Source organism: Sparus aurata, chromosome 19 (genome assembly GCF_900880675.1).
Source record: "Sparus aurata chromosome 19, fSpaAur1.1, whole genome shotgun sequence".
In the NCBI taxonomy this organism is placed as follows: domain Eukaryota; kingdom Metazoa; phylum Chordata; class Actinopteri; order Spariformes; family Sparidae; genus Sparus; species Sparus aurata.
In genome coordinates this window covers 15881215-15903650 of record NC_044205.1, presented here as the reverse complement: position 1 = coordinate 15903650, position 22436 = coordinate 15881215, and the positions used below count along the sequence as shown (strand labels likewise).

The window sequence follows — 22436 nt, the reverse complement described above, 5'->3', positions numbered from 1 at the left end:
TAATTTAGAAGCTGTTCTTCAGTTGTTTGTTTTTTTTAATTTTCAGATCCCTTCCTCCAGATGTACCTGTCTCAGATGAGAACATTTGCACGCAGACGAGTTAACACAGCCACGACAGCGCTCGCCCTCACATCACTAACAAGGTCAACCTGAGCTGAAGCACTGACCTTTGACCCTGTAGTCTCTCACATCAGAGAAATCAAATACGGTACATTCACTTGTACGATTAAAGACACTGAAATGTGAATTCCATAAGCTCAACCCAGCAGGGACTCCTTTCTGTTTTCGGTTGTTTCACTCCACAAACTCGTCTGCAGCTGGCAGTGATCTAAAAGCCTTTCACCAGCAAGTGTCCCTGATATCTCCCACAGAAGGTGTGAGTTGAAATAAAAAAAAAAATTAGAGCCGTTGAATATATTATTGTCGGTAATTTGCTCTGAGTCAACATGTTTCTCTTTAAGTGCGTTCTGTAATGTGATTCATTAAAGAGATTCTTTCACAAGTCTGTGCTTTGATTCAGGTTCAGACCTGGCCTTGAATTAAGTTTGGGGAGGAGATGGGGGGGTTGGTGGGGGTACGGGGTGAATGTGTGTGTGTGTGTGTGTGTGTGTGTGTGTGTGTGAGAGAGAGAAAGGGGGGGAGAAGAAGAGGGGTGTGTGTGTGTGTGTGCGCGCGCGCGTGTGCTCGCGCGCGTGGGCGTGTGTGTAATAGCCAGAAACGCTGATTCTCAGACAAGATGGCATCCAGTTATGTGATCAAAACCACAGGAGCAGCACAGGGCAGGACGCTTGTTGAAGTGCAAAATAGACATATTTGATTTCTTCTGCCACATTACCCTTAAACCTACTTGATTTCCATCCTAATTGTTTATATATATATATATATATATATATATATATATATATATATATATATATATATATATATATATATATATATATTTTTGTTTTTTGTTTTTTGTTTTTTGTTTTTTGTTTTTTTAAGCTGGGGCTTCGTCTCTGCTTTGTTTCTGTGCGTGCGTGTGCTGCGTAAAGACGCGCCAGTGTCGTGTTGTGCCAGGCAATAAAATCTCATTTGCCACAATCAGCAGCAGCAGCAAACGGTTCTAAAGTTGGTTTCTTAAAAAAAAAACAGAAGAAGAAGAGAGATAAAATCCAATCTTTGTTATTGCGCTTGCATGTTAGTTATAATCCTGCATTAACGTGTAACAAGTGCTGCTGCGAGACTTCTCCATGAGTCCAGCTGCATGTTTCAGCACCTCGGACAGCGACTGAGGCGCCTCTCGCTGTCAGCTCCCTCCTGAGGCCTTTGCTCTCGTCGAATTTCATTTACAAAAAAACAGTCTTTTTTTTTTTTTTGCCTTCTCCCTGCTCACTTCGAACGCAAAAGCCATGAGAATAAAAAGCGACAAATGCGCTTAGCCTATAGTACAATACAATATCTTTTATTAAGCGGGACATATAGGGATTCTTCTAGTATTTCCACAATGTACATTTGGTGAGCAACGTCACTGAACATTAAATCAGTCAAAGCTACGCAGATTCCGAAATGTAGAACACACAATAAATGTGAATATGTACTTTTTTTTTAATATAAATTATATAATTATTTATTTTTTTAAGAAAAGGGCTCTAAGTCGTCTCCGGTGGCTGAAGTATGTCGCCTTTTTTTTCTCTTTTTAAATAAACTCGTCGGCGGCCTACATTTGGCTTAATTTTCAATATGTTCAGCATCCAAACGCAACACCATTGACAGCACAAAAACATAAAGTAAAAACTTCCACTCGTGCAAAAAAAATTGCCTTGGGCGTGAAAGCACTTCTTCTTCGTCTTCGTCTCCTTCCCCTCCTTCCTCTTCTGGTTGTCCATAATTCCACACACTTCACTTTGGACGGAAACCATATATTCTTTAAGGCTATACAAACATAAAACAGAGCATAACAACACTCAGCCTGTCCAGGACATCAGTTCCTCCTCTCGTCCTCTTCTCTCCCTCCCTCTCTCTCTCTCTCTCTCGCTCCTTCTCTCTCTCTCTCTCTCTCTCCCCCCGTGTCCATTCTGGTGTTTGTGCCCAGGTACACACCCGTTTGTCTGTTGGCAAAAAAGTTTTTTTGTTTTTCCAAGCATGAAAAAAATCCACATACCCGACGAAGCCACTGGCCGATCAATACGTCGAATCATCCCAGGGGTTGCGTAAAAGTTGACTGATGGATTTTTATTTTTTTTTGGAATATATGAAACTCCAAGGAAAACGTTCATATTTGACTAGATAGTGGACGAGTGTAGGTATACAGATATTCGTCGGCTTTCCTTGGCTGACAGTTTATTTAAGTTAAAAATAAATGGCGTGTTTTTCTTGTATTTTCTATTTTTTTGTTTTTCGTGTGTTCCTTCGACAGAAGCAGAGGGTCCCCCAGCATCGCAGATCAGATTATAGCGGAAAGACCAGAAAGCCTGAGAAGGTGGAGTATTTCCATCCGCCCATTAAGGTGCCCCGCTCCAGCTTCAGGTAGACGCGGTCCTCCCGCTCCACCATCAGCAGTACTCCGTTGCTGGCCGCCTCTCTCGTGACGTCCTGGTCACCGGCGAACGCTGATATAACCGGGTAGTCATTCTGCATCAGGTTCACCTGCGGGGGAGAGGAGACAGGCTCGCGGTTTAATCTCACGCTCAACTCGGAGATCCCTTCTGTTAACACCATCTATGTGCAATGATCGCTCACCTGTATGGTTTGCCTGTTGTAGACCTTCACCACGTGAAAGCTGAAACTATAAATCCCCCTCCTCGGTGCCTGGAACACGCTCGCCTTCAGATCGAAATGGTTGCCGATGTTCACTAAAACCTGTGACCAAGAAAGGAGGGGTTGGGGGGCGCACAATCAGATTCGTTTCTCTCCATCTGCATGCTTCGCTTAACATGAACAGCTGTTTTCTGTTGTAATATATTGATTGCCTCCGCCACGCACGGTGAGCGCAGAGAGGCGTATCAGTCATACTCCGGTTCCGGTATGCCAAATGTTTTTGGCTGCACTTCAGTCGCAGTTTGGGGATGGCTTCCCCGATTTGATGCCGTGTAACAGGCCGCTGTCCAAAGACCTCAGCCGTGAAAACTTATCAAAGCATCCGAACAAATGCAGTACAATGCTCGCGTCGGCTCGGCCGAGGCCCTAAGACGCATATGTGATAAATGATCATGCGTGGATGATCATTCGTTTTGGCAGCGCGTCTGTAAATCGCGCCAATTACGCACAGCGATAAATGAAACCGTTTTTCAAGGGGGTTCTTCTGGGTAGAGACAGTCATGACTCAGATCGCACACAGCCTGAGCAGTGATATGAAATCAATGGAACGTGAGCTTAAACAAGTTGTGCTCGCCCACGGTGAACAGATGTGATGTATGATGTGGTGAGAGAGAACAGAGAAGATGGAGCTGGGACGCTGACTCTCATCTGATTAATATTTGTCTGGATTGTGTTGGGTGCTGAATTGAGTAGACATCTGACCTGGTCAAAGTAGATGGTCATGGACGTGTTGCTCATCTCTGACGGCTCGTGGTTGGTTCCACGCACAGCGGAAAAAGCCACCTTTGCCCCAGCGGAGCGGACTGATATGCCAAGTGAGGAGGTGACCCCACCGTCCGAGGAAGGGTTCGAGTCGCACACCACCAGACACTTCCCTTCGAGCACGATGGGCTCCGTGTCGTTCTGGCCGAGGCAGGAAGCCACGCCGCATCCCAAGAGGAGTGTCAGAGCCAGCATGGCACAGGGTCCCGGGCAGCGCGCGGGCACCATGGTCGGATCGCTGATCCCGTGCTCACTGATACAACCCGGCAGCCCCTTGGAGGTTTGTTAGTACTCGATCACCTGGTCCAGACTTGCTCCCTTCTCTCTTCTCCCCCCTCGCTCTCTCTCTCTTCTTCCTCTATCTGCGATGCTCCCTCACTCTCTCAAACACCCTCTGACACACAGACGCACTCAGACCCTCTCCGGCTGTGACTCCCCTCCCTCCTGTGCGTCTTAGTCGATTTTGGGAGGGTTTTTCAGACAACTGCGGTTGTAAACCCTGGTGATTTAGGAGAGAAAATGAAAGTTTTCACGTCAGACAGCGGCAGAAAAAGAATCTTGCATTGTTCAGTCTGTCAACTTGAGCGTATCATCTGTGCGTAAAATGGCTATTGTGCGTAAAATGACCATCGTGCGTAAAATAATAGGCAGGCAATGTTATTACATCACAAAATGTAAAAAAAAAAAAAAAAAAAAAAAAAAAAGAAAAAAGAAAGAAAGAAAAAAAAGAAAAATCGCGTCGATGTTGATCGGTTTTTGATCAAACCAACTATTTGTTCAACTGCGGAGTGTTTCCTATAACAGTGCGCCGCAGCATTTATCAACAAATTAGAATGTCCATGGGAAATAAATCTCGCAGTTCTCATTTCCATTCGTTCTGTACAATAAATGTGCTAAAACAAGCACTTTGCAGGCATTGCTGTTGAGAAAAAAAGGGGGCAAATCACAACCTACCTGCGCTCTCCATCCCGCTGGTGTGCTCGCTCTGCCTCTCGCACGACTGTGAACTGAGCGCTCAGATCGCTGGCGCTGAAGAAGCAAGAGTCTCTGGGCTCCCTTTCCAGGGACAACTCACGCCCATTCTTTGTGTGTAGCCACTGCAACGAGACTCTTCAGAAGTATCCCACAACCAGGAGCACCACGCGTGGACTAATGGGTTTTGTTTACATATTAATCAGCTGCAATGCCGTGAGCTCTGGGGCCCCTCAGGACTCAGCAGAGATCACTTGCCCCTCAGTGTCTTGTCATTCATGTGCCGTGGCTTTCTCGTGGCTCTCCCTGATAAATCCGAAATGAAGGCGGATGCAGAGGATAACCTCACTGTCACACGGTGCATTCAGCATGCATGTACAGTATATGTCACTAATTTGAGACTTAAACGAGCATTTTTTTTAAGGAGTCCAACAAAGATACTTGTGCGCCATCCAGTGGCAGCAGAATGCGCTGCACGGGCTCGTCAGAGGCGCAGAGAAGAATCAAAGCACAGGAGCGGATAAAATGGTGTGGCGTCTAGCTTTTCCTTGCATGTTTTAGTCATGAATATGTACATATATCAGCAAATTATTTCACGTGCACGTCGCACTTTACCAAACGCCCCGTGAGGGAGTCGAAAGCAGGTGACACTTCAGAAAATGCCCGCTTCACAGAGAATGACCTACACCTCTCTGTGACACCCTTAGCCTTTCTTTTCAATTCCTGACATGTCATCATCCTTTGAAGGGCCGTGTAGAGGGTCCCTATCTATGCTCCACACCTCTGAGGAGTCTGAGAGTGGGCTTCACAAGAGGTGAACCCTCAGATGAGACCTTTAATGAGCTGTCATTTTCGTACTTAAAGACATGCTACTGGCTACATTATGCATGGCCGGCTGCATTAACAGGGGAAGTATGAACTGTCTTCAGCCTTATCAGCGGAAGAAAATAGAGGGAGGAGAAGTCTGCGATCTATTCAGTATAATTCAGCACAACGAATCGACAAGACTATACAATAAGGTGCCCCAAAAATGTGGGTTGTTACTCAGGAGTGAGTAAAGAATGAGTCAGGATCATCTTGATAGATAATTGTTAATGAGTAACTGTTAATAACTGTCAATCGCATGCTATACAGTAGATAATGATGAGCTACTCTAGAACAGACCGGGAGATACTATATTAATTAATCATTAGGTAACGATTAGCTAAATATCTGTGAATACAGATACTGACCCCTTTCTTTATGAGTTCTTCCTGATGTTAACGTAGCAGCTGACTTTATCTGAGTGCACAAAAAGAGTAACTAATGATTAAGTAATTATTATTTAATGATTCTACTTGGTAATTGCTCAGTATGATGTTTTACTCCACTTTAAGATACCCCAAAAGATTAACTGATGATTTAGCAATTAATTAGTACTTAATGATTCCTCTTGGTAACTACACAGTGTTATGTTTCAGTTTATTCGAAGATATGCAAAAAAGCGTTACTAATGATTAAGTAATTAGTATTTAATGATTCCTCTTGGTAACTACTTCAGTTTACCTGAAGATGCACAAATACTAATTGATAAAGACAATTGGTAATTAATGACAGGAGTTACTATTAATGATTAGTAACTCCCCCCCCCCCCCCCCCCCCCCCATTTATTCCTTTTAGCTCCTTAGTAACTACAGCTGTTCCTTATTGTAAAGTGTTAAAAACTAATCTGTATTTTGAATTCATGAAAAGCATATGGATAGGAGGACAGGACAGAACTGAATCTTTTACTTAAAGGTACTGAATTTTCCTATGAATAAGCATTAAAGGCCTTGAGATAAATACAGAACGTATCTACCAGCTGGCTCCATAAATGCAACATCCTTGTTTAATGATCTAAGACTTGAACTACATGAGAAGACATCATTTTAGACTTAATCACGGTGATCCTTCTCCCGCTTTCTCAGCTCCCTATTTGACAAACATTGCACCATTGGAGCTGAATGACAAACCATGCGGAAGAGTGACATCAGGTATCCAAGAGCCACAACTGACCCCAGGCCTGCAGAAGGACACACGGCTGTAGAAAACATCAAATGTCAAGTACAGGCGAACAAGCAAAGGGAAGGGATGTGGCCTACATGGCAGTATGGTACCAGGGGCTGCCGCTGCCCTCAAAGGTACTTCATGTCCATCGGGCAAGCTGATCAGCTGACAACACTGTTACGGTTATTTTCCCTGACAGCTAGCAGAGCCTACTGGCTTCCAGGAATGGGGAGGTCGATTGTGTGATGGGTCTTAAAGCGAGCCATCTGCTTTTGCAAGGAAAGCGACTTACTTAATATTAGCAGGATTTCCTTCATGATACTCAACGCAGGAGTCATTGATTACCAATTATGCCGTAGCAAAGATAGTCCCAGCACCTCCTACAGTTGCATAATACTTCTGTTATAAATATGTAGTATGAGTCCCACCCTGTGTGCTCACGCCACCATATGCTCGACAAGGTCCAAGATACCCTCTTTAAAATAGATATGTGTGTGTGTCCATCTGCCTGCCTGTCCATCTGTTTGTGTGCAGCTATAAATGAGTCTTCATCTTCATCTCTGAAATGAGGTCAGACTCTCAAACAAGTTCATTTGAAGAGATCTCTCTCTCCACTGCATAAACCCCTGACTGAGAGGGAGGCTAGATTGTGTTATGCTTCTCCTGTCTTACATCGGTTAGATGTGACCTCTATCTTAGCATGTGTGAGGAGGCGAATAACATCAATCTTGCCTGTTCCTCCCCTGCTAGCGCTGAGCTAACACCCTGATGAGGAGTTATATTGCTAACCCAGAGAAAGGTTACGGCAGGCCGCACTGTGCCTGCTAGAGCTTACAGTAACTGCTATTGTTTTTTTTTTGTTGTGTTTTTCTGTTTTGTTATTTTTTTTGTGTGTGTGTGTGTGTGTGTGTACAGAAAGCAGGTTACCTCAAGGAATCAATTTATTTCAACCTCTTGTGAAACTGAAGTGTTTATTCTTCCCTCCACTCAGAGTAATCAAATGGGTATTTTAGAAACCACATGTCACAGTGCTGTGTCATGTTGTGTTGTGCAGCAGGATCACAAAGACAATATTTACCAGAATGCACTGTATGTATGATACCTACAATTTATTTAAATGTTTGACACTTTCGTTCCCTTCATCTGTTTCTTTTATTCTCGGGCTGGTAAATTATTGCAGATGCTTTTTTTGTTATATTTGTAGAGAATCTTTTAACGTCCTGACAGCGGCCAATAAACCAAATCAATATGACAAATTAAAGAAAGAAAATCCAGTAACTGTGCCTCTTGTAGGCCACAGGATGAATCCAATTGGTTGATTCGACCCAGATATGAAAATACTGGACAGACTACCTGTCTGCAAGTGCCTGCCTGCCTGCACGTGCTCTGCCTATGCACTCATTGCCCATGACTGAAGTGTGATATATTGCTATAGCTATTAGCAAGCTAATCTCACACGAATGGCGGAGAAGTTGCAGCCAAAATTTCCAAATACTAACATGCTAGCTTGACAGCGTCGAGTAATAACAACAGCTACCTATGCTGTTTACGTTCATTATGATAATGCCAGATGTTTTCCAGAGGTGGCGAAAATCATTTCCCTCAAACACATTAAAACTAAAGTAACGAGCCAGTATGAAAATGGAAGGAGTAGTGTGCACAGATATTTGCGTTAAAACGTGAACGTAAAAAGCTGTCATAGTGAAGTATTTGTACCTCTGATGTTTTCTTACATGTAAAGGAGACATCAGGTAGTTGGATAGGGTTAGAAAGGACTACAATGGCTGCGCTCACAATACACAGCCCTTGAGCCTGTTGCTCAGCAGCTAGCTAACTCAATAGCACAAAGCACATGGCCTCTAAGCCAAAGAACTAACTAAGCTTCAGCAGAAGTGATACACTGTTGCTCAGCCGCTAACTGAGTTCTACAAAGCACACAGCCTCCGACCTAAAGAAGAGAGTTGCAGCAGCTGCAACACTCTTTTTTTAACGGCTAGCATTGGCACAAAGCACACAGCCCCTCAGCCTAGCTAACCCAGTAAGCACAAAGAAAGCACCTACAGCAGTATCGCTAGGCTAACTGTCATACCTTTTCAGACAGAGATACGTTTGTGACAGCTATTTTGCTCGTGTTCACGTGACTGTGGCATTTAACAGAGTTGTTACTTTATGTATGTATTAACTAAAAAAACTTTGAAGTCTTGTTCAACATTGCGATATAGCAGCTAACACATCTTCTGCTGGCCAGCAAGAGCCACAGGAAAGTCTGGATCTGTGAAGTCAGGCAGTGCATGTTCATGTGGGGTTTCTACTATCTTGCCAACCCCAGCCTTAATAGGATCAATTCAGGTCAACATTTTTATAAATGCAGCAGATGTAACATGTATACGTGTCTAACTGGAACTGATTTGCAGTCCCCGGTTAGGTTTTTAAATTCAGGATGCAACCACCAAAGAGGCCTGAAGATAAATATGATACAAATGTTGCATTTGCGCCTTATGTAGCATTGAAATCCTTTTTTTTTTTTTTTAGGGTTGAACTAATGAACTCTCTCCCTAGTCTGGATGTTGTCAAGGAACAGCTCTGCAAGAACTCACGTGGACACTAAATGAAGTGTTTGTGACAAATGTCCAGTCCACCACTGGATGGGCCTCTACTAATCTGATAACTCCCACCTTCCCAGGATGTGGCTGGTTTTTGCAGCACACAGAACAAAGGTATAGGCTCAACCACATGGAATTGAATGTGTATTATCTGTTATGATAAGCTTCGCCGGAACTGAGAGAAAAGCGTGAGGTTCTGATGTAATATGCTTTGTTTTTTTTTCTTTCTTTCGACGCGGGAACAGAAGGAACCGAGCTACAGTTTCACATATCCACTAATCCAGATAAAATTAAGATGGGATTTAGCTAACGGAACAGGAAACTTTAATAAGCATTTATACAACCGGTGAATTGATCATAGCCTGTAATGAAAGAAGATTTAAGGTAAAATGTGACTCTACCTGACACAATGACTGTCCAAACATGTAGATTTTACATAACTATTTAATTTGCTTTGTATATTTTATATATAAACTGTCCTTATAAAACAAATGTTGTAATACAATTGCCATTCATCACATGTAAGCCTTTTGACACTGTCTATGTGACGGTTAAATGGCGTAATGTTTGTGACCTTCCACTGTGAGATTTAAATATCAGCTAGCACCTGTTTTTTCTACAATGTTGTATACAATCTGCAGCATGCTTCCTTAGAAAGCAACGTCGTTGCCCAGTATGTACGATAAGCATCATGCTAGATGCCGATGCTGTTGTGTAACTCGCCAGGCAATCCTGAATATTTTGCTTCTGACAAACGCTGGCATGCTATCCAAAATCACACACTAGGGTGGAGTTATGCTGGCATTCTTGGTTCAAAACAAAAAAAAGTCAGAGTAATGACGGGCCTTTGTGCGAAAAAGGTCTTTTTAAACAAGACAAAGCCAAAAGATCACTCTTTTTCTTTCTCCTCTGGCCAGTGGGGCCACACTGAGCCTGGACATCAGCTGAATCCAGATCTGCACATAATGTACTGAATTCCGGCTCCAGCCAACTTTAGAAGCGAGAACTTTCCCGAAGAATTGTGCTCAAACACAGCGAAGGTTACAACTGAAGAAACTATGAATCCTAAACACCCAGGCAAGTGGGGTGTGGTAAGATGTCATCTGTATTTGTGTAAGAAACTGAGTGAAGCCGGGTCATCACGTGGGATGGAACCTGGCCAATAAGGTCCAAGGATTGCCCGAAGCTCTAGGAAGGCCAACAGGAGACTTAGTAAAGTGCACATTTATCCATGAATTAATTCTTATCTTTAGTATCTGTTAGCTGTGTGTGTCATTAAGTTAGCAGTTTAATAAATCTTTCACTTTTAAAGAGCCTGTTAATTAAGCATTACAATCATTTGGCTGTTTTTTCCCCTTCTTTATTGGTGGTGCCCTCAGGACAGCTTAATGCAACTTTAATTCTTCTATCTAATACAAATATCGATTATTTCTGTAAGTCCAAAGTTGAATGCAAACACTGCATTTAATCTTTTTATACACATGTGTTTACGCTATATAATTTTGGTGCCTCTTTTAGGCTCACTAATTATGTTACATATTCTAATAGCCTTCAATCTATTCTTGCTACTTTATTTTGTGCCGCAGCGTGAGGCCTCTTACATTGTTTGATGCACCAGCATGAGGCTCTACATTATCTCTTTGAGGTCTGTTAATTACTGATTAAGGGGCATTCTTGCGACAATAAAATGCATGTGTCTATGTGTGTACTGTGACTCTGACATAACGGTGATAATGTCATCGGAGTTATGTCACTTTGGGCTTTCAGTAACAACAGGAAGCCTGCGTTACAAACTTTTGGAGAGGACTTTTGAAACAAGGCGGCATGGAAAACTTATGATCCAGTGCTTTTGGAAATTCACATATAGGCTGCTAGAGACTGAAATTAAGCATATTTCAGCTTCAGCTGCTTTGGTTTTGATTTTTGAAAGTCCCCAAGCTTTATGGAGATGTGATACTAAATCACTTGAGGACCTTTTAAAACCACAGCAACCCTGCAGAAATCCAATAATGGAAGGAGGCTACATAGGTCTTTTACTTTTACACAACTCAAATTAGTTATATTAAAACTATCCCATATTGGGGTGTGGGTGCATTTGCATGGATGTGCAATAAAAATCTAATGAAAAAATGTTGCATTATTTTGCAACTAGAAATATTCACAAATATAAGTGATATCCCTAACTAATTCTGAGTAGTGAAATACCACGGTGTAAAAATACATTGCAAGTCAAACATTCAAAATTTGACTTAAATTTTAACTTAAAAAGAAGATTTCACAAACACTGCACCAATTCGACACAGTTATTGAAACATAATAACGCAAACGATAACCAACAGTATTTGAATTAAACCAAAGAACATAAAGAGACGACTTAATTCTCCTGTTGGCTGTGTAGTCTTTATAATGACATATATACACTTTTATTTGAAACTTCGATTTTATTAACTTGTAAAATTACATTTTAAATTGACAAACGTCATATGTGAATTTTTGTTACCCTACAGTCACACTCAAAGTAGTTTTTTCTAAAGGTCCCATGGAGGAACCGGAAAGGGGCGTGACTTCGGTGTCTCCATTTTTATTTTGAAAGCAGCTATGCCGGAAGAGGAAGTTGAGCGCACGTCACCATGGCGACTGGACGCTGAATGAAACGGCATGTCACATTTACTGTTTGACATAAAGACGGCTGCTAAAAGGTAGAACAAGCTCTTTATTTACCAAACTTATTTAGTTTACAGAGTGTCGGTAATGTGCTAACGTTACCCAAAAACCGTTTCAGAACAAACATGGCTGCTACATGGCCTCAACTTCGTTACAAATAAATGAGTCCCTGTCTCGTCTCAAAGGGGTCAAGACAAGTGAAACAAATGGCTGCACCGAAAGCGGTTACTTCCAGAGTGCGGGCGGTGAGGACGTCCAAAAGAGCTGACAAATCATCTCCAGCGTCCTCTCAGAACTTCGCGGAGAGGTAATCTATCAGGAACATGCTCATATTTCCACCTGGGTTGGCATTCGACACTTCAGCCTGGCAGTGTTCAGAAGCTGTGGCAAGTCAAGGCTTTATTGCCCCCTGTAAGTAAAAGGATTTATGGACCGTGTTTGCAGCAAAACGCAATAAAAGCTCGGCATAAAATCAATACAGGTGGAAGACACTTCACTATATGTTCAAATTAAGCAATCGGATTCGTTCCCCCATCGAATGAAGACAGTAAATACAGCAATGAAACGCCAGGTCACAGTAAAAAGTCTGCATGGGATTGCCTTTCTCCCTGCAGACTGTATCTAACTGATGTGTCTGTGTCGCTTATTCCTCGTGTGTGAAATGCAATTGAAGCAGAGAAACATAATAAAGCATAATGTTAGATGATTGTTTTACCATAGAACACTAAAAGTTCATTTTTCTTCTTTTCTTTTGGATGAATATAATTAATTTAAAGCAATGCAAAAGCCACTGCACGCTACTGTTGGAAAGTAGTTTGAATTTGGGCTGCAACTAACAACTCTTCCCATTATTATGTTGTCAATTATTCGATTAACTGTTGAGCCTACAACACCAACCAGCACTTTAACATCAAATTTGCGACATACTAAAGAGCAAATCAGCAAATCCTCACTTGTGAAACAATGAACCCAGAGAAAGTTTGGCATTTTTAGCTGAAAGGCTTGAGGGTTGAAAATGTCAGTCTTCTAATAATGGTCCCTTTTAGGTTGAATTTGAATGGCTCTTGTGCTTCTCTGACTTTACCTCTAGCACTACCAGCAAGTTGTCATCTCCGACTTTTAAGAAAATGACATATCGGCTGGATTGCTAGGAAACTTTGCACAGAAAAATCGTAACGTATCGTTGGTGTTGTTACTGTCCACTCAGGACGGCTGAGCACGCAATTGCCCTCCATTTCTGTTGCAAAAACATCATAGATTTATGTAGCTTAGTTTACTGATTGGTCGGTAGGGCCATAGGACAGTCTTTACTTTGTGTCTAGCGCTAACAAGCAAGCAGTGACATGCTAACACACAAGATGTTGAATATGGTAAACACTGGGTGAGGCATTGGTCGTTAAAGCATGCTAATATTAACATAGTTTGAAACAGTGCTGTGCCTAAGTACAGTCTCAGTTAATGTTGATGATGAACTTAATGTTGATCCACTTATCTTGTTTTAACTCTATTTTTGAGAAGATAATGGTATTTTTACTCATCTTATAAATCTTGAAATCATGAATTGTTTTATGGTGTATTGGCTTTAGAAAAACTTCTTCCATCTTTATGTGCCAACTAACTGTCATACTGTAAGTTCAACTTGTGACTTTTGTGCCATAGCACTTTTTCCTAACTCCTAAAAGATGCCATAAATGACTTAAAACAGAGCCGCTGCATGCTGACAGCTCCAAGTGTCACCGAGAGGTTGACTGTTTGAGTATTTTAAAGCTGAAAAATGCAACACTCCCCATGTTAAAACTGCACCAAAGGTGATTTATTCATTTAGTGACGCATTTCAGAAGACATTTGATCTGGTTGTTGGTGTGCAGAGGAAATTTTAATGATTGACCAGAAAGGTACTGTGAACGTGTCATGAATATATCACTTACTGAAGTGATTTAATTAGACTGAATTGGTATCATTAACCAGGACTGGTGCAGGCAAACAAACATGATCAATATTTCAAAATTTCAAATATGGAGAGTATCTCTAACCAAGAAGATGTGCTGTTTTTTTGTTTTTTATGCTAGTTTTTTAGCACATTAAACCATGCAAATAGGTGTAATAATGAAAGGAAACATTACAGGTTTTAGATTGTATCTGATATATCCCAACATAGTTACCCAAGAAAGATAAAAGACCTCACATTGATGACTCGAGATTTCACACGGAAGAGGATTTCTTGTTCACACTTTGGATGCCACTCACACTTTAATTCCCCACTTCCTGTAGCCTGAGAGGCTTCTTTGTTCTGACGCCATTGGTGGTAAGTTAAGGAGGATGTAACACACTTCTGTTTGTGATTTAGACTTATAAGAGGAAAATGTGAAGTTTTTTTTTTTCACAAAACAGTGAGCCCTGAAGTTAATGTTGTGTTTGTTTGGTACCAAGTCTGCTAAATGAGAACATCAACACAGGTCACTTCATTTTGTTCCCAGAAATGTATGATAAGATTGCAAAGTAGTCTGTCGAGAGCATATTTGTTTCATACACCGGTGCCTCTAAAGAACTGCATGCTAAACAACAGGTGGCAGGAAAACACTGGTGTCACTTCCTTGTAGTGATGTTTAATTACCTCTTTCCGTAGACTGCCATCTGAGATCCTGATTAAGATTCTGTCATACCTGGATGCCTCTGCTCTTTTCAGCATCAGCCACGTCAATAAGCTTCTCTACCAGCTCGCCAGTGATAAGTAAGTCCCATCCAGGCCTTGTTGATGCAGCTCACATAGTACATTAAATCCATGAGTATGTGAAGAAGACAATCCAACTGGAAGCAAAGGAAGTTTACAAGTCAGGAAGTATCAGAGCAATGCACTGAAGAGACTTAGCTCTGTCTCTACTTGTTTGTTTTTTTTTATCTCTAAACAAGTGAAGAATATACCAGTGCAGTGTAGGGCTGCAACTAACGATTCAATAGATTGATCTGCAGGATCTGAGGGATTTGTTTGGCCACAATCCAAACCCCCGAATCTTCTGTTAACGGTCATACCAGACTAAAAATGTAATTAGTATTATTTGAAAAAGAGAAGCTATACATTTTTGGCATTTTTTCTCCAAAGAATGACTAATTTAATTAATTGATTATCAAAATAGTTTGTTGTTGATACATTGATGGTGCAATATGTAGGAATTTTGGTGAACACATTAAAAACAAATTAAAATATCAGAACAGAATGTGAAGGAATAACAGTTTTGACATTATGGCATCTCTGTGTTGTGTTGCAAAGATATTTACTGAATTTAGCATGCTAACCAGCTAGCCCCAGTCCGAAGGTCCCTTGCTAGAGGTGTAAACACCAACATTACCTGACGCTCTGATCTTACAGATCGGACCACTAGCTGCATTGCTAACTGGGTTAGCAGTGTCTTACATATTGCACCTTTAACGTGTAGTGCAGTAACCTCTACAATAGTTTCTTAGAGATACTAATTTTTGGATATTTCTTGAACAAGTTGATCTCTATTGAAAAATATACCTGCATTGTCAGATTGATTCACTTTTTAATTAAATATGGCTTTTAGCAATTTTTAGGGGGGGTGGCGTTCAGGTGGAGTCATATCTGAGACAATCTGGCAACCTCTCTCTACTTAACCATAAATGACTCCCCAGTGAATTACAATGTATGGAAAATAGATTCTGAACTTTTAAAGTGTATATATATCAGTATATTGAGTACACTGTAGAAACATTACTGCTTACAGGGATTGTGAAACATTTATAATCATATATTCGGTACTTAAAGCATAATTTCCATGAAACCTGAACTAGAAATTCAGTAAGAAGTTCAACCCAAGAGTGGTGTCCATGCTTCTTCAGCATCAAGAGTCTCGTCGTATAAATGGCTAAGTTGTACAGTATGTGCCCAGCAACTGTGCTACCTCGTGTTGGCCATCTTGCTTTAGATAGCTCACATTTTGTGAGCGTAATAGCTGTTAAATTGTAGTTTGCCCAATTTAAAGAGCAAGATTCAGCTTTACCCAATTATTTGCGTTATCTTTGAATATATCCTTCAAACATAGCTCACATTTAGCAACATAAATGTTAGCTAGCAGATAATTCAGCGGTGCTTTGATGTAAACGCAATCATCTGGGGGAGATGGTGTACTGCATTTGGTTGCTGAATGTTGGCAATAACACTTTTAATATCATCATTTGTCTTTTAAGCTTTTTGCAATCATTTTCACTCACAGTAATCTCTCACTTTTATGTACGTATCTTCCAATATCATTGGATACAGTTCTCTGTGGAAGAGGCTTTGCATAGCACAACTCAACAAGAATAAAAAGCAAAGACGAGCGATGGCCACAAAGGAAGTGCTGGATCACGCTGCAGGCTACTGGAAGTGGCAGTACTTCAGGACTGTAGCCGAATGTGGCACGTTGAATTGGAAAGGACAGCTTGGACGGATCAGCTCTCGCACTGGGCTGCCCGCCAAAACGGCGCAGGTCCTCAGGTAAAAGACTGAGCACGGCTCAAAAAACAAAAACAGCTTTTTGAAAACCGCTTAGATGGAGTACCTGAGGTGTGTGATTTTATTTAATGTACCAAGCACTTTGTTTCACTTAGCAAACACTTGAGTAGCCTGAGAAGTGTCGCTTTTGAGTCAAGCTAATCGAGTGCTTGCAAGCATTTGAACCTCTTACCTACTGAGGTGGGTACACCGTTTTTTTTTTCTTTCTCTGGATGTCCTCGTGTCAAATACTTTTATATTTTACGGTTTGCTGCTTTTTGAACCACCTAACGTGAGGTGTGTTTGTCATACTTTCGTGTAAAGCCAAGATCTTGCCGTTTTCTACCTGTTGTGTTTATCTGCTTTACACTTGGAAGCAGCTCTGAGAGGTGTCATGGGAACCCGCGCAACCCCGTGTTCGCGGTTAGCAAACAGCAAAACTTCCAGCCTCGCTGTCAAGAAAGTTCAAGGGTAGAGAGACCAGAGGACAGCTCAAGCCGCTGGCAATCAAAAACAAAAAGCGTGGTTTGTTTTTCATATCGCACTTAATGACAGTTTCTTATTAAAGGTGAGGAAGGAGGTCTCTGTCTGAACGCGGTGTCTGCTCAGGGGGGAAGCCAGCACGCAGGGGAGAGCTCCCTCATCGCTTCCACTGCGGTTTCTGCTGTGTTTTTATAACCTCTGATTAGAGGCTGTGCAGCACTCAATTTTGAGTTCTGTGGCAGTCGCCGTGGTACAGAGGGGAAGTAGAAATAATTGTGTTCCTTGCAGAGGCTGTCTGAATTGTTGAAATAAATTACTTATCCCCCCCAACTCCTCTTCCACAGCTTTACACTCACACACATGCATGCGCACACACATCTTCCCCTTCCTCCCTCCTCCCACCAGCTCAGATGATTCCCTGTGGGGGTTTGTCTGTTAGAGACACTGAGGAGCATGCGATTTACCTTGGTAATAATCATTTCACAAGACATCACACATACAGACGACGCAGAGTGAAATCCCCTGGGTCATCCGGGGCCTCCTGGGCTGCTCCAGTTTTTAGCTTTGTTCCTCCGCTTAATTGATATTGGATGGTGCCTCAGCAAGACACCGCCTGCATCACAGTAGGGGCAGCCCTGAATCACAGTTTAGACAGAATTGGATCAAGACATTTATCACAACAGCTGCGGTTGCATTTCATTTGTTGCATATCATTTCATTAAGAGGAACAGCCCAACCGGAGTCGCGCTGCACCCCGCTGCTGTCAGAAGAAAGCGTAATAGCCATTAAACTCATAGTTTGCCTGATTTAAAGAGCAAGATTCAGCTTTACCCAATTATTTCCTTTGCGTTATCTTTGAATATATACTTCAAACATTTGATTTGTGTTCAGAAATTGCAATTCACTGGGGCATCATGTGGCTGTTAGGGAATATTAAGTGACTTGTTTTCCTCTTTATGAAGTAGGCAACCTATTCCTCTCAGTTCTGTTTGCTCTCGACCCCTCTCTCCCACTGTATAAACAACTGTACACGCTCCCGCTGCAAAACCCTGTCACATCTTATCGCTACAACCCCGTGTTGTGTCGCGTCATCTCATTGCAGAAACTTGGGCGTCACCTGGGAGCTGACGGTCTCAGATAAGTCGGGGCGCGAGGGCAAACATGAGCCGAGCTGGTCCCGCTTCTCCGAGACTTCTGTGACACTGTGCTGGAGCGGAGGAGGCTGCCTGCCCGACTACCAGCAGATTTCCACCCTTCAACTCCATGGTGTCAGGAGGATAGCCCTCAACTGCCCAGGCCTAAAGATGTGAGACAGCCTGGCGTCCATCTCCACACACACACGCATGCACACACACACGCACGCACGCACGCACACACACACACACTCTGTATCTGTTTCCTCTTTTCTCTCAGTGAAACCCGCTGTTTTCTCTGCTTGCTCTGTCAGACCTGGCTCGAGGTCCCTCATGGAGAAGTTAGACGCGCAGGCTCTGACTAAAAGTGCGCAGGTCATCGGCCAAGACAGGCTGGTTGAACTGAAGCTCATACAGCCCGGCTTCATCATCAGTGTCTGGAGGGTAATTAATTATTTATTAGATACTTTTGTTTTACTTAAAATGACCGATTTAGCAGGAGGGATTTAAGCTATGGCTCTGCTTCCTCAGGACCAGTCCTCCGTTGCCTTCATCATGCTCACCCTCCACTTCCACAGGCTGGTGGAAAGAAGCATCAAGGGATCTTCTGTTTGGTAGGCTGCATTTGAACAGGCACCTTTGTATGCACATGCTCACACGGCGTGCAGTGTATCAGCATCAGCTGGTTAGGGCTCAAATCACTACAGGATTCATCTGATGCCGCTGATGTGACCCATCTGCGACGCACAGCAAGGTGGGATTTGAAGCGTCTGCGTCACTGAAACCTGCATTTCACCACCACAGCTGATAATGTGACTGTACCCTGTTTACATAGATATATATATGTATATAAAGAGAGAGAGAAAGGACGTCATGTGTCAGGAACAATTTCACTGGTTCATTATTTATTTTTAACTCATTTGCCATCGGGGCACAGTGCAGGTGTTAATTCCAAGCGGCTGGATTTATTAGCAGACATGAACTCATTAGCACTTTAACCTTAGAATATCAAATTAATTAATGAAACTTGCTTCTGTTGTGAATAGTTAAGTTTTAATTAAATTGAATGATTAAAAACCAGTGGGCTAGATCTGTGGTTCTCAGCCCATGGTTCAGGTTCCATCACAGGAGCCCCAGCAAATAAATGAGGGGGCAACATAGATAAAAGCAAACTGTATTCTTTTCTGACTTGATGGAAAACTATACTGTTACCTTTTAAGGTCTCTAAGTCCTGCAAACAAAACAGTCTCGGAGGGGGAGAATTGCTTTTTTGTTAAGCTACACCCAACCTTCGTCCACACTCGATGTGGTAAAGAATCACAAGTAGACATTTCTTTGAAAGGGTTTGATTAAAAAAAAAAAAAAAGGAGTCGGGAACCACAGGGCCCAACCCCACCGTGTCTGCGTCTTATTTTCCATACATCTGAAAATATACCAAATCCGTGATAGTTACTGTGATATTTAGAGCTGGGGTTGTTTTACAGTCTTCACCCTGAAGGCCTGCGGCTCCGACTCCAGCATAGTGGGGTCATAGCTCCCTCTCCTGGTTTCTTGGGAGAGCACAGTGTTACAGAACATGATGATTACAGTCCACAAAAGTGAAAAAAAAAACCAACAACTCTGAAATGCATTTTTTATGAAAAAGAAACAGTGTCTTAATGTTCTCTTCACTCACTGCAGAGTTTCATTTACTTTTTTTGCTCTTTTCTTTCTGCAGCCCATACGTGGAGCCGGCGATCACACCCCCTTTTGATGACATTGACCCTGCACACGGTCTCCATGATTACCAACTATACATTGCTCTCCACGACACTGTGAGCGAGCTCATGTCTGGATGCTTCTCCCAGCTCTTCTGCCGGAGAAGTACTTTATTTATATTCATATTCTAATCAGATCAGGTGTGATTCATGTGCATGGAAACCTGTAGAGGAATACAGGGTTCATGTAAAGTGCAAGACTCAGTTTGCTTAGTTGTGTGTATTTTTCTGTCATTCATTTTACTTTTTAAAACTCTTGCACTGCATATCTAAAGTTATAATGCAGGAACTGGTCAAACACAGACTTTTTTCTCAGGCCATGAGGACAGTGAACTCTCTGACATCTATACCCTTGGCTGTCTAGGACATTGTCCTCTATGGATCCTTAGCACAACCCTGCACATTTGCATATTGCACTTAGCATGTGCTCTACATTCAGGATAATGCCCCAAGTGGTGTCCGTTTTCAGTAATGAATGGATGACATGGAGGCGGACAGTTAAGGGCATTATCCCTCTTACATCATGGTCACTTGTCATGCAGAAAAAAACATTGAGACCAGGTATACTTTCATGCTTTTTGGGATCAAAATATAACGTTGTTCAAAAGCAGTTACTCCGTTTCCCCGGCAACACCTGAGAGCTTTACTTATACGTGGAACGGTCATTACAATCCCATAAGTTTCTGACACAAGAGAGATGTCGTGCACTACTCCAGTAAATAGGACAAATCTTAGATACAACTTAAAACGTGAGTCTGCTCAGCTATTAGTTAGAAGCTAATGTTATGCTAGCAAGATTCACTGTCTGTAACACTGTGTATGGTTGACAAACAGTAAATGTAATTTGATGGGATGTTTAACAACAAGGCTAGCTAGTCCCCAAATCAATATCAAGATTTCCGCAAACAAATGATTGTCCATGTGTATGGTTAGCTGCAGCCTGGAGGAGCCAGGCTAATAATAATTCAGAACGAAGAGACAGTTTGACCAGAACTGCTGGAATAGAGGTGTCCATATACATCCACCAGAGTACAGAGCAGCTTCTTTACTCAGGGTGTGAGACAGCTCAATTTACGTGCCACACTCCATTGTATAAAAAGTTTATTTTTGGTTTTTTGTTATGTAGCATAAAAGTAACTCAACTAGGTTTTGCTCTACGATAAATAAATAAATAGAATGACAAGAAAATGGTTTTACCCACAATGGTGACATGATACATTTTACATTTTTTTTCTGACAAATTGCAGCGCCCACTTACATCCCAGGCCAATATTTTATTTAGTATTTTATTTGTCTTAGAATAATTCTTTTATATCATTCCAAGTTTTTGTAGTAGTCTTTTCACAGTCTCAGAAGTGTGTCACCTTACATTTTACTGCACATATTGTATGAGCACGAGACAAATAATACCTTCGAACCGTCATTATATGGCTCATAGATTTAAATCCAGGGAACATCAAAATGTTTGTATCATCTTTTATGATTTATTTAAAATCTGCAGAATCCCATGTTTTGTAAATTGCTTCACTTTTTTTTTTTTTACGTCGACGCTTTTCGCTTTTACAAATCAGGTGACCTAAAACCAGAATGCTGAATATGATAGACTTAACTTGCCGTGTGTTGTTGTCTTTGAGCAGCAGAGATCAGTGACGGCCATATCCAGCTGACTGCCATTAGCAGGACAGACTGTTCGCAGCACACACCGGTGTCGGGCAGCATCACCCTGCCCTGGAGGTGTGAGGCCCTGCTGGGTGCCGTGCAGGTACAACATGTGTTGTTGGCTACAGTTTCACTTTGTGTTGTAGGGAGAAAGAAGTGCATCTTCAGGCTGAGCAGAATCTCTAACTGTATCATGTCTCGCTGTCTTATACATAGTAAATTAAACCCCACTGAATCGTTAATTTTCTATTAAAAAGGTCTTGACATGTTTATAACCTCGCTTTTTTTTTCTAGAATTGCTGCATCATGAGTCTGACTCTACTGGATGAATTCAAGAAACCCTTCTGGTGTGTCGGCTCTCCCGTCTCCATGAAGCCGGAGAAGACGCCCGTCTCCTATGACTACGACGGTGAGCACTTCCAGATCTCCTATGAGGACTCGGATGGTCGGGTGAAGATGGAGCTTGCGTGGATGGAGGAAGAAAATACGTTTATCATCATAAGCTTAGTCGTCTTAGTGGCTGTTGGTAAAGTCAACAAGCATTTCAGTAGAGATTACTGAGCTTGCAGAATGTCTGGAACAAGTTTTATGTAGTCATTATGGTCGAAATACCATCATGAAGCGTATTATATCTGTATACTGTATTCTGATATTTTCTTATGGGAGAGTAGAATGTGCCACCAGAATAATTTCACACTTTCTGCTGTTAATAATATTTTTTTTACCCAACAGAAGTTTATTAAGAGACTATTTCGTATATACAGAAATGTTTGGACTGTATATATACTGTATGTATACACCTTATTATTAAGGTGCAATATGAAAGTTAATAAACTTACTAAAATTATCACCTTATTGTTATGATGTCTATGTACTGTGTTGCAGGGTTTACTAGCCTACTGAAGCTAGCTGGTCCAAAGTTCCTGTGCTAGCAGTGCAAACACTAACACTCCCCAGTTCTCCCAGTCTGGTCCACTAGCTGCATGGCTAACTGAGCTAACTAGCTAGTTAGTTAGCAGCAGTTAGTGGTTAGTCGAGAAGTATGCTGCCCCCTATTGTATTGAGTGTTAATGAAACGTGGCCCATG

The 22436-nt window shown here is 41.9% G+C and overlaps 2 protein-coding genes across 6 annotated transcripts; one reads left to right on the top strand and one right to left on the bottom strand.

Moving 5' to 3' along the window:
* Window positions 1-1142: 1142 nt before the first annotated feature.
* On the bottom strand, window positions 1143-4907 carry cbln2b (cerebellin 2b precursor). Its single transcript, XM_030398882.1, has 4 exons — window positions 4516-4907; window positions 3502-4060; window positions 2722-2841; window positions 1143-2628 (listed from the first exon to the last, which is right to left on the bottom strand). Exons 2-4 carry the CDS (start codon window positions 3787-3789, stop codon window positions 2431-2433), a joined length of 606 nt encoding a protein of 201 aa, XP_030254742.1. The 5' UTR covers window positions 3790-4060; window positions 4516-4907; the 3' UTR covers window positions 1143-2430.
* Window positions 4908-11760: 6853 nt separating this feature from the next.
* fbxo15 (F-box protein 15) lies at window positions 11761-22199 on the top strand. 5 transcript variants are annotated; one of them, XM_030397643.1, is made up of 10 exons: window positions 11761-11860; window positions 12011-12132; window positions 14512-14556; window positions 16105-16320; window positions 17903-18106; window positions 18248-18377; window positions 18465-18547; window positions 19651-19796; window positions 21328-21452; window positions 21644-22199. In XM_030397643.1, the coding sequence occupies exons 2-10, from the start codon at window positions 12032-12034 to the stop codon at window positions 21908-21910; spliced, it is 1317 nt and encodes a 438-aa protein (XP_030253503.1). In that variant the 5' UTR covers window positions 11761-11860; window positions 12011-12031; the 3' UTR covers window positions 21911-22199. The 5 variants fall into 5 exon arrangements, with proteins under 5 accessions (XP_030253503.1, XP_030253501.1, XP_030253502.1 ...); XM_030397641.1 differs by having other exon boundaries at window positions 14452-14556; XM_030397642.1 differs by having other exon boundaries at window positions 11771-11860; window positions 11944-12132.
* The last annotated feature ends 237 nt before the right edge of the window (window positions 22200-22436 follow it).